The following is a 16,432-nucleotide window of genomic DNA, read 5'->3' as shown; positions in this document are numbered from 1 at the left end:
TATCTATATTCTATTGTGAATAAAATATGAGTTTATGAGATTTGTCAGAGACTAAATACAAACTCGAAAGTTGTGACACTGTACAAATTGTGCAATTTGTACAGTGTCCCAACTTTCGAGTTTGTATTTAGTCTCTGAGTACACTAGGAAAGTACATTTACCAATGATGTATTAAAAATGCTTTTGGTTGAATGTTTTGTATTAAAAAATACAAAAAAAACCTTTGGTTAATATTTTGTCAAATTCTAACATTTATTTCCTGCCATATAATTAACAGTATGAAATGATATTCTGATAGATTGTTTTGAAATATCATTATATTTTAGATCCTGTTTCAGTGAGGTCCAAAAAGATTACACCATCCTGTGGATCATACTGGACTACACTTCAGATGTTATCTACTACATTGACACTTTTATAAGATCCAGAACAGGTGAATCACATATATTATAGAATATATGTGCATTTAATTAATTAATGTACTCTAATGTAGAAATATAAACTGTTGCATACATTATGTGTTAATGAATATTGATGGTATATGTTTTGCCAGGTTTTCTGGAGCAAGGCTTGCTGGTTAACAATATAAAGAAGCTGTGGGACCATTACAAAAAAACACCCCAATTCAAATATGACCTAATAAGCATGCTACCAACAGATTTATTGATGTTGCGTTTTGGAATTAATAGTCCCGCACTGAGGTTCAATCGGCTTTTCAAAATGCCTCGTCTTTTTGAGTTTTTTTACCGAACTGAGACAAGGACCAACCTTCCTAATATATTTAGAATCAGCAACATTGTACTCTATATTTTAATAATCATTCATTGGAATGCCTGCATTTTTTATGCTATCTCCAAAACACTTGGCTTTGGGTCTGATGAATGGGTCTACCCTAACATTAGTGATCCTAAGTATGGCCGCCTGTCAATGAAATATACCTATTGCCTCTACTGGTCCACAGTCATCCTAACCACTATTGGGGAAACTCCGCCACCCGTTAGGGATGTCGAGTATTTGTTTGTTGTTGTTGATTTCCTCATAGGTGTGCTCATTTTTGCCACAATTGTTGGTAATGTTGGTGCTATGATCGCCAACATGAATGCTTCACGTGCTTTATTTCAATCCAAAATTGACTCTATTAAGCAATACATGCAGTTCCGTAATGTCAGCAAGGATCTAGAGACTCGTGTCGTCAAGTGGTTTGACTACCTTTGGACAGAAGACAAGACCTCGGATGACAAGGGCGTTCTTAAATACCTTCCAGATAAGTTAAGGGCAGAGATTGCCATTAGTGTGCATTTGGATACACTGAGGAAGGTGCGAATATTTCAGGATTGTGAGGCAGGACTGCTTGTCGAGCTAGTGCTCAAGCTTCAGCCACAGATCTTTAGTCCTGGAGACTATATCTGCAAGAAGGGTGACATTGGTCGTGAAATGTATATTATCAAAAAAGGTAACCTTGCTGTGGTAGCAGACGATGGAATAACACAGTTTGTAGTACTGAGTGAGGGTGCCTATTTTGGTGAGATCAGTATCTTGGGCATCAAGGGCAGTAAAGCTGGAAATCGTCGGACTGCCAACATTCGTAGTGTTGGTTACTCAGACCTTTTCGCCCTCTCAAAAGACGATCTCATGGAGGCTCTGATTGAATACCCTGAAGCCAAGACTGTTCTGGAAGAAAAAGGTCGGGCCATATTGCTGAAGGATGGCTTGATTGATGAGACAGCGGCCAACCAGGTAGATGAAAAAGACCTGGAAGGCAAGGTGACCACAATGGAAACTAAGATAGAGATGATGCAAGCCAAATTAACACACATTTCAGCAGAGTGGGCAAACAGCCAGGGTAGAATCAAGCAAAAGATCATCAATATAGAGGCCAGAGTGAAAGTAATATGATTGGATCTTGAAGTGCAAAAGAATAGGAAAGACCAATAATCCAAAAAAGCATAAATATTGCACATCTCAAGATTGTCACTAAATGGGTGACCACATCCTGATTAGGTTAAAGTTGGTGCCTAATACAATTTTATGCATTCTGATTAACAGATTTGGATTCTCATGCTAAACATATGTGCTAAATATATTTTTGATTTGTAAAACCTCCAAAAAGTTTTTTCTTTAGTATGACTCATGAAGAGCAGAATTCCTTGTATGGACACACACACACACACACACACACACACACACACACACACACACACACACACACACACACACACACACACACACACACACATAGCAACCAGAACGAGAGCAAGAACACACCCATCACAGTGCTTCATTCTGTTGCGGACTTGCTGGAGAAAAATGTCTCCAAAGAAGTGTGCTTGGATGTGAGGGAAAGAGAACCTTGTTCAGTTACCCAGAGAACCCAGGTTTATTTGAACTTTGGATGCAGTTGACACAAGGGTGTTTGTTTGTTCCAATCATGTCGATGGCGAATGTTTTATAAACGAGGCCCAGTTTAATTTCTGCAAAATGGAGAAAAATTAAATAAGTGAAAGTAAAACGTTGTCCGAAAACTAAATACAGTGGAACCTCGGAGCTCGCGAGGGTTAGGGACCAAGACCGGTCGCGAGTTCCGAATTTTCGCAACCTTTTGATACGCCCCTTTCAACCCAGTAAAAACCCAAAGAACACTATACGAAATCGATTTTAATGAGTAAATAACACTATTTCACTCCATAACACTTAATTATTAGACTATTTTAACAATACTTTATGTAAATTAACAGCAATTACAATGCTTAATTAAAAAAAATAAAGTACAGGTACAGTAAAGTATGCAGTAGAGAAGTACAGAAAATACAGTAAATACAGTACAGAAAATACAGTAATGGGTAGTCACTTTATATAGTATGCTGAAGTGTGTCTGATGATTATGATGAGAAGTTATGCTGTGCAATACGATGAAGATGAAGGTTTCTGTATTGCACAGCAAATTGGAAGATTTAATAATCTTTTAAGGGTGGAGGCTCATCCACTTCTTCTTCGAGAGCCTCATCTTCCTCCATTAATATTTCCACTTGTGCTTGGGCTGGTTCCTGAGCTGCCTTTTTTATGGGGCTGAAGAACATGGTAATGGCTAATTGCTGTCTAGGGTTTTTTTTTTTTTAACTCAGGCAGCAATTCTCTATATGGTAAAAAGACACTGTCTAACCCATTTCCGAACTGCAGTGACCTAACCATGTTTGCATCACGATCTTGAAATTGTTGTTTCAAAGCAGCAAGTGTACGAGCTGCTTCTGCTAACATTTCTATAGTAAGGCCCTCATCTTCTTCTGGTTCTTTTTCTTCTCCCTCATCCTCCTCTTCCTCGCTGGCAGATTTTGTAAGCTCGAGGAGTTCCTCTTCAGTCAGTGTTTCTGAATGGACTTCAATCAGCTCTTCAACTTCCTCCGTTGTCATGTCAGTGAAGCCTTCAACTCCCAACAATTTTCCAAGCTTTACTGCATTTTGTACAGCATTAGACTGAATATCTTCTGGAGAGAAGCCTTTGTGATCATTCACAAACATAGGCAGTAAATTCTTCCAGCAAGAATTTACTGTCTGTTTCTTGAGATCTTTGAACGAAGATTCAACTACCTTAAGGCACGATGCAATGGAAAAAGATTTCCAAAATGCCTTGATGGAGAAATCTTCATCCTGCTCCATTGCAGTAACAAGGTGTTGAAGAGAATTTCTTGTATAAAGTGCCTTGAAGGCACGGATAACCCCTTGATCCATGGGCTGCAGAAGTGAGGTGGTGTTGGGAGGCAGAAACTATACTTGAACGCCTTTGTACTTCAAGTCCACTGCGTGACCACCAGCATTGTTTATGATTAATAAGACTTTTAACTCCATTCCCAAATCATGTAGGTGTGTGCGTGCTTCAGGAATGAAACACTGATGAAACCAGTTTGATATTAATGTCTTCGTTATCCATGCTTTTGGATGCGACATCCAGAAGACAGGCAACAAATTTTAATTTTAATTTTTTAAGGCCTGTGGATTAGCAGACTTATATATGAAGCCGGGTTTTATCATATGCCCAGCTGCATTGCCACACATGATTAAAGTCACTCGGTCTTTTTGCGCTTTAAATCCTGGAGCCTTTAACTCATCTTTCATGATATAAGTTTTGGATGGCATTTTTTTCCAGTCGATCGTCGATCCACAGAGACAAAGCACTTTCCATCTTGATAATATTTCTATCTCTCACTTTCGTTGCATATTTCGCACTTTCTTTAAAACTCATAGTAACTGCCTGCCGTATTTCACTCTCTTTCTTTTTTATTGATCTTATTGTGCTTTCATTAACACCAAAACGCTTTCCAACCGCACTATTCGACATTCCTCCACGAAGAATGTCCAAAACTTCAACTTTTTGATGAAGGTTCATTACAGACATCGAACGCTTTTTTTTCTCTCCACCACTTGGTGACGATGATGGATGTTTAGGGGCCATTGTATTTATTGTTCAATCCACACGATTTTGATAAAAAAAATCACTATTCACTTGCAGCTCGCGGTTGCTCACGAGCCAATCTGAATGAGAGTCGCCGGTCGGAATGAAAGTCGCGAGCATGCGAGGTCGCGAGCACTGAGGCCGCGAGCTCCGAGGTTCCACTGTAGTGAGGTAAAAAACTGATACCAGAAAAATCAGCTATACATCATGTAACCATGTAAAGCCACATGTTTTTGTCTGCTTGACAGGACCATACAAATGTATGTATCTTGTATTAGAGCAGTTAAAATTTGGTACTTTAAGTACAGTTCTCTCATACTGACCACTGGATGTTCAACATGGTACCTCATGGCAAAGCCTGCAAGCAGTTGGCTGAAGACAACCTGTCCAAGAGCATGAATTACTGGAACCATGTCCTGTGGTTGATGCGACTAAGATTAAACTTGTTTGGCTCAGATAGTGTCCAGCATGTGTGGGGAAACCCCTTTGGGGAAGACCGAGAAAATTGTGTCCTGCCTAGAAGCATGGTGGTGGTAGCATCAAGGTCTGGGGCTGCATGAGTGCTGCTGGTACTGGGGACCTGCAGTTCATTGAGGGAAACATGGATTCCAACAGGTACTGTGACATTCTAGCAGAACATGATGCCCTCCCTTCAGAAACTGGACCGAACGGCAGATTTCCAACATAACAACCCCAAACAGACAACTGCCTTGCTGAGGAAGCTGAATGTTTTAAAGTAATTATGGTGCTTTAAATTACGTAAATCATCAGGACACCGAACGAAACTTTTCCACACAGATAGGAGTATGGAAGGAGTAAAGAAAGAATGCCGTAAACAAATGCGTGTTGCGTTAAAGGTTAAAATTTTTTCTCGATTTATTTCTTTACATTTTTAATACAATTGCTCAAACAGACCACTAATTAACGTGTTACTTTTGACAGCCTTAAGTGCAATATTATAGCCTATAGTACTTGACAACATGAGTAAAGAAATATGTTGAAAATCAGAAATGACAAATGTATATTTTATATCAAATTGTAGTGCCTTCTGCAAATGTAAGGAATAAAACATGGAGCAGGCTATCATATAAAAAAAATCATGTATGTATGTATGTATGTATGTATGTATGTATGTATGTATGTATGTATGTATGTGTTTCATTTTTCTTGAACATTAATTTTCCAAACCATAACCTTGATTTTAGAAATATACATTTTATTATTTCTAAAGAATGACCTTTTATAGTTATATAAAATGCTGTTGAACATCTACAAAAATCTGTTCTTACTTGCAGGAAACAGTTGTTTCCTGATCAGCCATTTCTTTTTATAGAGGTTAGCCAAGCAAAAAATGCAGCCTATTACGTTAGAGATATAAATAAATGCTTATTATCCTTTAGACCTTCAGACATGGTTAGAATACAGAAAGAGACACATTTATCTCTGATGGTTACAAAGCACTGGCACTGGAGATTCCTTCCAAAAATATAAAACTGTGAAATAAACTGTTATTTTAAAATCTCTTCAACCATATTCACAAATATCTTTAAGCGACAGTTAAAGACCTTCCTCTTCTGAAAACACTTAAAGTAACACTTTTCAAGTTTGCTTTGTTTAGTAAAGGAAAAAAAAAAAAATCAACAGAGTTGTAGTCTGATTTAATTTAAATTGTTATCTAGTGTACCAGTGTAAATGTATTCATTGATAGAGACTCAAAGCACTTTTGTACGTCGCTCTGGACAAAGGCGTCTGCTAAATGCAACAACTGTATATGTTAAGGTAAATATACACTTTCAGTAATGACAGTAATCTGCCTTTATTCATTTCTTCTCTCCTGGAGGGTTTTGTTGCTAAGGATGGTTTTAGGTGAACAGTCTAAAGATCCCTCAGGTTACTATGGAGGGTTAAACTCATGAACAAAGATGAATTTGGGGTGAAATGAATAAAAACAGACTGCTACAATGGCACAGGACTATAATCACCATGAACAGATTTACACTAGAGTCATCATCTGTGAACAGATGATATATATTTAACAATGAATGGACATTTGGTGTCAACCAGATAAAACCCAGAAACTTCGCACACAATTTAACAATTAAAAACCTTAGCATTTTAGATACGATATAGCAAAGATAGAAATAGTACTCTTTCTTGTTTTGAGTTGTTAGGGGGATTAATTAGTGATTGTGTATTAACGATTCAGCATTACATTTAGCAGAATTGCTGAATCACATACAGGGCCTGTTTAAACTTATTTTTAGTAACTTGGTCTCTGTGATAATTACCCTTGGGTTCTCATAAGTTAATGGGATTGTTCTTTGTGTGCACCAACCCAAGTGTGTGAAACGTTCTGCATCTCTAAGAATTTACTGAAAAATATTTGTTTGCAATGATAGCTCAGTGGTTGGTTACTGATTGGTAGGTTGGGGATTCAAGCCCAACCTATCCCAGTATTGCCAAGCTGCCTCTTTTTGGGGGGCTTTTGAGCAAGGCCCTTAACCCTCTGTGCTACAGGAGTGCTGTATTATGGCTGACCATGTGCTCTGACCCCAGCTTCCTAACATCCCTGGGATATGAGTATTTCATTTAACCCCAGTTAGAGGTTACAGGGTAAAGATGAAATGAAGTCCATGTTCATCGTGTTAAGGAGCTATAACTGTTCAATATTTTTCAAGAGGGAGTTTTTGAAAAGGTTAAAGAGAAACAGGAACAATAGTGGGGCTTGAAATCTATAACTCTAGTTTTAAGTATTTAGGTACATAGACAAGATTTATGAGCTCATTATTGTTAAAATAGCTGACAATTGCTTTTACTATAGCATTGGTTTAGGAAAGTGCACAGATAAGGCATCTAGTGCACAAGTAAATTTTTACTTAAAAATAAAAATCATTAATGAGGCCATAAATAAGATGTGAAATCCGGATGAAAACAAAGTCATAGAGGAGGGCTTTAGACATCAACTACATCATCTAAAGCTCTATGATAACACAAATAACTTTGAATTTGTCAGGGAACAGCCTGCCACGCCGTCCCACGGCTCTGCACATGTAGCCTGTCCCCATCATACTAAGTACCTGCACCTGCAGCTCATTAACCAGCAGCCCTACTTAAACCCCTCGCCTTCACTCACTCACCGTCAGTTCTACTTACTTACGTGGAAGAACACTTATGACTGCACTATCGACGTTCTACGTTCCTGTGGATACTACAGCGATCTCATTCCCTCCCGAGACCGATCTGATCTTCCTTCATGAAGAACTCTTTTCTTTCCGTTTAGTGTTTTGGTTTGCTTTACATTGTTTTCTGTTTCCTCATTATAAAACAGCTTTCTTACAACTCCGGTTTTGCTTCGGTCACTCCACGACCGTGACAGAAGAACTGACCTTACAAAAAGAAGGTGAAAAGAACCACGCAGCCTTAGCTATGGAGCCAGAGCCGCAACCGAGTGCGAGCGCAGATCTCCTCCGGGAGTTAATCGGAGCGCTCCGGGCTGCGGTCGCCATTAACCCGGTTCACCGGGCTCCACCTCCAACACCTTCCCCTCCTTCCAGCAATCGGATGGCTCTCCTTAAATCCTTCTCCGGAGATGCGGCTGAATGCCGAGGCTTCCTGCTCCAGGTGGAACTATACATCGCCATGCAGCCACACCGATTTTCCTCCGACCGCGCTAAAATCGCCTTCCTGATCTCGTTGTTATCTGGAAGAGCTCTCCCGTAGGCCCGCGCCATGTGGAGCGCAAACAGCGTAGCTCTCACCACCTTTGCTGCATTCACGGCGCACGTAACGGAGGTTTTTTGCACGGCAACGGGAGCGCTAACCACCGCGGATCAACTCCTGAATCTCCACCAAGGAGCGGACGGCGTAGCGGAGTACAGCCTTCGTTTCCGCACTCTAGCGGCCTCTAGCGGATTAAATGAGACTGTATCGGCAAGGTTTGAATCTGGAAATTCGTATGGCAATGGCCAGCCATGATGATACGATAGGACTAGAGACCTTTATTCAACGTTCTATTCGTATTTCGCAACATCTATCTGCCTGCCACGTGCCTGAATACACGCCTCCCGCTGCATCGGCCACCGCATCAGGGACTGCAGTTGGGGTTTCAACGCCTGTCCAGGAGAGATAGAGAGAGAGAGACACCGAGCCACCGGGGCCTGTTCGTACTGTGGCAATCCGGGTCACTCCCTTCCACAGTACACAATTCGACTCCAACGTGCTGAGGTGAGCAATTGCGCTCCCGTCATCACCCTCCAGGTCGGTCTATTTCACCAGGAACAGATACAGTTCATGCTCCTAGAGGATTCAACCGTGAGCACCATCCTAGGGCGGCCGTGGCTGATTAAACACTCGCCTCGGTGCTCCTAGAGCCCATGTGACATTCTCGAATGGAGCCCCTGGTGCCACAAACACTGCCTCTGCCACCTTCCTACTCCACCCACCAGAGGGGTGACCATGGCTGCCACATGGGTCGAGAATTCCCCTACACCATCTCAGGTAGAGATCCCACCAGAATACCACGGGTTCGCGGATGTGTTTAGCGAACAGGCTGCAACCCGACTACCTCCTCACCGACCCTGGGATTGTGCCATCGATCTGGTTCCTAGAGCTTAGCTCCCGAAGGGCCGGGTTTACCCCTTATCCATTCCTGAATGCACATCTATGGAACGGTACATTCAACAGGCCTTCGACCAGGGTTTCATCAACCCGTCCTCCTCTCCCGCAGCCTTCGTGGCGAAGAAGGACGGGGGCCTCCGGCCATGCATCGACTACCGTAACCTTAATGCCCTCATAGCACCTCTCTCTTATCCGCTCCCGCTAGTCCCTGCCGCACTAGAGGACCTCCGCGAGGCACGCTTTTTACCAAGCTCGACCTCAGGAGTGCCTACAACCTCGCGCTTATCTGGAAAGGAGACGAGTGGAAGACCGCCTTCATCACTCCTGCTGGCCACTACGAGTACCGGGTCATGCCATACGGCCTTTCAATCTCACCGGGCGTGTTCCAGGGCTTCATGAATGAGGTGTTCCGGCCGTTCCTACACCAATCCTCTCTTGGAAGAGTCCTGGTGGTTCCAAACTTCTACCATTTACGGATGATGGAAATGTTACTGTACCCTGCCCCAAATCTCGATAAAATCCTGTTTTAGAGGCCTACAGATGATTCCTTGGGGATTGTTGTTCTTGCTTTTTAATTAACTTGCAAAGATTTCAAACAAACTTCTATTACGTTGTCAATATGCAGTATTGCTATGTAGAGTTTTGAGGAAAACAATTAATGTAGCAGTGAAGCACTGTGAATACTTTCCGGATGCACTGTATTGTGGAGAGCTTGCTAGCTCAGAGTGTAAAAAAATGAGTCCGGTGATGGGGTTCAAAAATATCAAACTGGCTTTATTTGGCTGCAATCATGCTTTCATGATTTACTTTTACAGTGTTGTAAGCCTATACACAGATGTACACAGATTCAGCTCGGCGTCTCCCTCCCTCTAGACACTTTTCTTTTACAGATCAGATCCTCGTCCTCACTCACTGCAACAAAGAACTCTGATTATTTAGATTACCTACAGGTGTGTGATCCTTACCACTCACTTCCTCTTCGCCCCCATTTACAAGCTTGGTCACACTTCTGCTGCCACATGTATATCTGTACTGTATATCAACACATTATCTGCACTGCTTATACATAAGTATATCTGATCTGAAAATCTAAAGCAGGGGTCACCAACCTTTTTGAAACTGAGAGCTACTTTTTGGGTACTGGGCTACCAGTTTGATACACACAGTTTTCAGTAGGAAGTAGGAACAATGTACGAAACAGCTATTTTTTTAGAAAAGGCCCATGGGCTACTCATGTGGTCCTTGCCACGGGCACCATGTTGGTGACCCCCTGATCTAAAGTATATTGATATAAGTATACTGTATATGCTACAGTAATATGTATAAAAAAAGTACATCCTCCTAAAAGTATGTAGTTTTACATATACATTTTTTTTGTTTTTATCCAGTCTTAAAATTTGCTAAATGCAACTTTAGACGAACAACATATTTACATAACATATTACATGTGTCTTTATTTATTCCTCAAAAGTCAAACCAAAATGAAATAAAAAAAGTGTGAAAAACTAACCAAACCCTGCTTCCACAGGAATTAAGGAAATCGATCAAATTGTGACCACCGATTTTGTTGGGCTGGAACATTCAGGTTTGTTTTAACACAATACCAATGATCTTAGAGAAGCAGTTATAGCTGCCCATCAATCTGGAAAAGGTTATAAGGCCTTTTTCAAAACATTAAAAGCTCAACATTATTGTCAGGGTGTGAGTGAAACAGAAGGCGGACGCCGGAATACAGCTCGCTCAGGTTTAATAATAAGATGAGGGAGATACACACGAGCACACTCACACACGCACGCACACGCGCTCACACGCACTCATGCACACACACGGCAGTCATTAGGTTGAAAGAGTCCGAGGTGCGCTAGGGGAGAAGTGTAGCTGATCTGAGATGCGCGGGGAGGAGAAGCACAGCCGGTACCGGATAGTAGAGTCCGAATGGGATGGACAGAGGAGAGTACTGCATGCAACCGTGAAGCCATGCAGCAGTACGTAACATCTAACACATACAATAACGAACGGCAAGTGAATGTGAGAGGGGGGTTTATGTAGGAGCGGGGTGGAGTGATGATAAGCTTCAGGTGTGCATAGTTAGGCCTGGAGCTCCAGAGAGAGTGGAGGCATGATTGATGATGAGCCCCAGGTGTGCATGGGTAAACCTGGAGCTCTAGGGAGAGCGGAGGCATAGCGAGCCACCAAAGGGGGCGTGGCAGGTGGATCCCTGACAATTATACAGTGAGGAAGATGATTCAGTGGAAAACATTTAGGTTGCCAGGAATGGATAATCCCAGCAAATTGGTCAGACCATGCAGTGCTTAGAGAAACTGCAAAAGTCTCAGTTAGCATGTTAAATGTAAAAGTTGATAACAGTGCAATTTAAAAAAGGCTGAGCAATTATGTTTTGTGTCTAAAAATAACAGAGCAGCATGACTTAGGTATGCAAATTTGCATCTGAACAAACCATAATGCTTCTGGAACAATGCGCTTTGGACAAACAAAACCTAAGTGGAGATGTTTGGTCAGAATGAATGGAGCCATGTTTGGAGAAAAAATGTAACACAGCAAATCAGCACAAACAACCTCATAACAATTGTCAAGCGTGACGATGGAGGAGCGATAATATGGGCTCGTTTGCAGCCACAGGAACTTGCAGTCATTGAGTTGATCATGAAAAATTTTATAAAATTCAAAAGAGGATGTAGTTTCTTTTTTACATGATTGTATAATTGTCAGGCTGACGACCATTGTCAGGCTGACGACCACAGGACAGCCTGTGATTCGAGAACGTGAGTTTATAAAGTCCTCTCCTAAACGAGTCACGGCTGTCAGGAATCAGAGCTGGCGCGGCATAACAAGATCCCTGACAGTACTCCTCCCCTCCAGGGGCGACACCCGACGCCCCAAAACCCACCTACGCCAGACGGGCCAGGGCACTCTGAGGAAGGCCTCTCCAACCGCCCAGGGTCAAAGGAGGCCCGGTAAGCATGCCGTGGGACAGGGGAAAACCAGGAGGAGAGCAAGGCGAAGCGGCATCCCGTGTGGAGGTCCTGAACGAAGCAATGCCCATAGAGAAGACCGGAGGCTGAGCAAAGTCCCTGGCAAAGATCAGAGGCGGAGCATCGTCCTCAGCGGAGTTCAGAGGCCGAGCAACGCCCACGGCGGAGAACCAGAACTGGATGGTGTCCATGACGAAGACCGGAGGTTGGGGGACGTCCCTGGCGGAGATAAAAGACAGAGAAATGCCTAGGGCGGTGTCCTGAGGCCGTGTGACGTCCCCGGCAGAGACCAGAGACCAGAGGAGAGATGTCGCCTGGAGAGGGACTCGGAGGCGTGACGTTGCCTGGAGAGGGACTCGGAGGCGTGACTCTATGGTGGCGTGGCGGTGTGCGCGTGGAGACTCTGTGGTGGTGCGGCGCACTCGTGGAGACTCTGTGGTGCCGCGGCGCGCCCGTGGGAACCTCTGAACAAAGCGGCGCGCTTGTAGATGTTCTGAGATGGCGCGTCCTGCTCATAGGAACTCTGAGACAGCGTGGCGCGCTCGTGGAGACTCTGTGGCGGAGCGGTGCGCCCACGGGAACCCCGGAACAGAGCAGCACGCTTGTAGAAACCCTGGGATAAAGCCGCACACTCGTCGAAGCTCAGTGACGGAGCCGCGCGTTTTTGGATGCTCTGAAACGGAGCCGTGCACTCGTCGAAGCTCAGTGACGGAGCCGTGCGCTCTTGGATGCTCTGGAACGGAGCCGCACACTCTTGGATGCTCTGGAACAGAGCCGCACACTCTTGGATGCTCTGGAACAGAGCCGCACGCGCGTGGGAACTCTGGAACAGAGCCGCACGCTCGTGGGAACTCTGGAACTGAGCCACGTGCTCGTGGAACTCTGGAACGGAGCCGCACGCTCGTGGGAACTCTGGAACTGAGCCACGTGCTCGTGGAACTCTGGAACGAAGCCGCACGCTCGTGGGAACTCTGGAACGGAGCCTCGTGCTCGTGGGAACTCTGGAACGGAGCCGCGCGCTCGTGGGAACTCTGGAACGGAGCCACGTGCTCGTGGGAACACTGGAACGGAGCCGCGCGCTTGTGGAAGCTTTGGGATGGAGACTCACGCACTGAAGAAATCAAGAACGGAATGCTCTCATACTCGAGGAGGCTGTCGTAGAGACCCGCCACCTTCATCCCCAACATCCCCAGGAGCAGCCCGATGAAGTCGGTGAGTGAGCCAAAATCGCCTCCTTTGCCGCTCCATAGCGTGCTGGCTTTGGAGAGAGCGTCACCTGAGAGGAGGGAAATACAGAAGGAGATCTTGGCTCGTTCGGAGGGGAACTGGGAAAAATTTTCCTCCACATACATGCCGGTGCTCCTCAGGAATCCGCCCAATTCGCTTTTCTCCCCGGAGAAACGAGCCGGGAATCCCCTCGTGCTCGCTGAGGGGCGTGGCGCAACCGCACTCGCATGATCCGGCATCCACGGTTCTGAACCGCGAGGAGCGGTACTGAGCTTCCGGTGGGAATCCATCGCAGTTGAAAACGCAGTAGGGCGAATCCGCTTTCGGTTACAATCGGTTCTTCTGTCAGGCTGACGACCATGACGTGGAAGTGGAAGGAAGTCAATCATTGTTTATTTATTAGTTCAACCAAAAAACACTCACATAGGCTGTGAAGAGAAACAAAAAAACGAATATCTGCTCGGGACGAGTAATCCACAATGAAAGCCCAATCCGGAAACTAAAGTAAAACTCCAACGGCAAAGAGTAATCCACACGGGCAAACGGAAATAGGAGTCAGAACCAGCGGGGAATGCTGGCGGTCGAGCACCCACGGCAATCACCAGCATGACCTTTAAGAACCAACAGCCTGTGACTCGAGAACGTGAGTTTATATAGTCCTCTCCTAAATGAGCCACGGCTGTCGGGAATCAGAGCCGGCACGGCATAATGAGGCAGCGTGACTGCTGCCGAGGGGGGCGTGGCAGGTGAATCCCTGACAGCTACCGAGGGGGGGCATGGCAGGGGGATCCCTGACAGCTACCGAGGGGGGCGTGGCAGGGAGATCCCTGACAATAATATACGTTATATGCTAATAGCAGCTTAGTTTCCAAAACATCCTCCATCCTCTTATCATCTTATTTTTATTACATAGTTTGTAAGATTTGGTGTAACACTTTTAGATCAGGGCTCCTGACATCATAATTCCACTTCACAGCTGCATTTTGTATTGGTTTAAACAGAACAAAAAGAGCTCCAACAAAATATTATTTAAGTGATTAAAACTTAAAAGAAACATAAAATAAGATATTATATATCATTAATTAAGTCATCATTAGGACTGATAAGGTGGTAGTTTATTTAAACTAAAATGTAGAAAATGCTTAAAGAGGAACTGCTAGAAAACTTCACACACTTATTTTGGTTTACCTGCCATTATCTTTAATGGAATCTTCTTATATCGCTGTAGGAGGCGAATTTTCATAGGCCATAAGCTTATCTTGAACCATGGAAGGATTAAGATTAGCACCTGCACCTTCAGTCCTGTTGAAAGAACACTTTTTGTGAATGGCACTGTTTTGCTTTTTTGATAAGCTTTCCATTTCATACAGAAAAAAAAGAATTAAACAAAGGAAGGCCCCAAACAAATTTGACTGAATAATTGCTATCTTTTGGGGGGGGCTCAGGAGTTCAAGCCCCAGTATTGCCAAGATGACACTCGGGTCTTTTAACAAGGCCCTTAACCCTCTGTGATCCAGGGGTGCTGTATCATGGCTGATCCTGCACTCTGACCCCAGCTTCCTACCATCACTTATATATGGGAAGAAAGTGACAAGTAAAAAGTCACTTTAACCCTATTAATGAAAAATTAATGCATGCCAGTTTAGTGGGATTTAGTCTGATGGCATCGGCTCGGGTAAACACAGAGTATTTTTGCATCGTTTGTCTCCAGTGAATGACTCAAGTCTGACCCAGACACAGAGAACATGTGGGTGTCGCTTGAAAAACATTTGGGTACCAGTGGACCTTTAGATAAAGTCACCTGCCCCTTTTTCCCAATGGATGCAAAAAGTGTTGGCGCCTACTAGTGGCAACTTAAGTACCTACAAATGTTTTTTTTTTACAAGTTGTTACTTCGAACTGCATTTCACTATGAATATGTTTTTTTGGCAGAAAACAAACTATATCTCAGTATTTATGTTTGTATGTAAATATTAAAGTCTACTGGATTAAACTGCTATGTTATGATGCTCCAAAATGTAGGAATAAATAGGAATTATTAGATCTTACTCTGTAATTTCTTTTCTGATGTTGTCAGGAAGGTCCTTCAGTGGGGGTGGGGCTTCCAGCGGTAGCACCAAACTGCAGAAAGGATCAGACCTACATATACAAAAAACAAACACAACGATGCAGTCATGATCTAGCAGACTATGCTTGTGTGTCTCAGAGTTGAAAATTTGTAGCACAAGTGAATGGAACACGTGATGTAATGCAGTAGCACAGTGCATAAAACCAAATAATGTGTAATTACATGTCAGGACACTGAGTATACAGGATTAACTGTACAGGACAACAAAGCAGCACTGGAGGAAAATTATAATAAAAAATATAACAAATGCTTAGTCCCTGTAATAAACTGTCATCAGATTCAGTGTGTATTTCTCCTGGGAACGTTAAGAGTAAAAAACTCTTACTGAAAATGAACAAATAAATAAATAAATGGATGGCAAATCATTATGGATAGAGTTAGCAATAAAGGTGGCCATTGTCTGTATGCATGATTACATTGACTCTTACAGGCGTGGGCTTTGACTGCTGGTTAGTGCTGGAACTGAAGAAACAGCGTTCAGTGCCAGACAGGGAAACTGTTTCCATGTCAAGGTTCCTTTTATAATTTCCTGTAAAATATATCAGAAAAAAAATTATATAACTGGGTTCTCAACATCTTTTCACGTGCAATATTTATTTTTAAGAAATGTGTGTTTTCCAACTAAAAGTACTTTACTAAAAAGTGCTCCAAAGTTAAAGCCCTGGCATTCAAATTCAGTTTTTTGAAACTACACACATTTCATTGTTATTTCATGTTAAATCAATTAGGGTATCTAATTATTTTCAATAAGAGGCCATTTCCAACTACGAGCGTTCGGCTTTTTTTGGATATAAAGATTTCTTTGACCTACATGCAATTCTTTAGTATTTTTGGTTTTTTGCATTTAAATAGCTTGAACCAGGGTAAACCAGGTTTAATGGTTATACTTTCTTTTCTGCTCATTTTCCACTACAAAATTGGTGTAACTCAGTCAGGTTTGAGTACTTTCTTGCTTATTCTTATTCTGTTTTAATATTGAAGGTATGTTTAAGACCACTGTCTTGCTCGAAAACCCAAATG

The 16,432-nt window shown here is 43.1% G+C and overlaps 2 protein-coding genes across 3 annotated transcripts in view; one reads left to right on the top strand and one right to left on the bottom strand.

Annotated features, from left to right (window-relative positions):
• Positions 1-275: 275 nt before the first annotated feature.
• Positions 276-1,921, top strand: LOC310715736 (cyclic nucleotide-gated channel cone photoreceptor subunit alpha). The gene has a single exon (XM_083522403.1). It carries the CDS (start codon positions 535-537, stop codon positions 1,894-1,896), a length of 1,362 nt encoding a protein of 453 aa, XP_083378529.1. The 5' UTR covers positions 276-534; the 3' UTR covers positions 1,897-1,921.
• Positions 1,922-2,268: 347 nt separating this feature from the next.
• cfap221 (cilia and flagella associated protein 221) overlaps positions 2,269-16,432 on the bottom strand; it is a 34,317-nt gene continuing 20,153 nt past the window's right edge. Inside the window, exons 20-23 of one of the 2 annotated variants that reach the window (XM_083522324.1) lie at positions 15,841-15,941; positions 15,334-15,423; positions 14,473-14,586; positions 2,269-2,471 (exon numbers count right to left, since the gene is read on the bottom strand). In XM_083522324.1, coding sequence (XP_083378450.1) covers positions 14,499-14,586; positions 15,334-15,423; positions 15,841-15,941 — 279 coding nt within the window. In that variant the 3' untranslated portion in view covers positions 2,269-2,471; positions 14,473-14,498. Of the gene's footprint in view, positions 2,472-9,817; positions 9,977-14,472; positions 14,587-15,333; positions 15,424-15,840; positions 15,942-16,432 lie in introns of those variants that run through there. The other variant, XM_083522325.1, reaches the window with a different exon arrangement.

This window comes from Silurus aristotelis, assembly GCF_946808225.1.
Source record: "Silurus aristotelis genome assembly, chromosome: 20".
Lineage (NCBI taxonomy): Eukaryota > Metazoa > Chordata > Actinopteri > Siluriformes > Siluridae > Silurus > Silurus aristotelis.
Note: the sequence above shows the minus strand (reverse complement) of the source record. Positions and strands in the feature narration are given on the sequence as shown.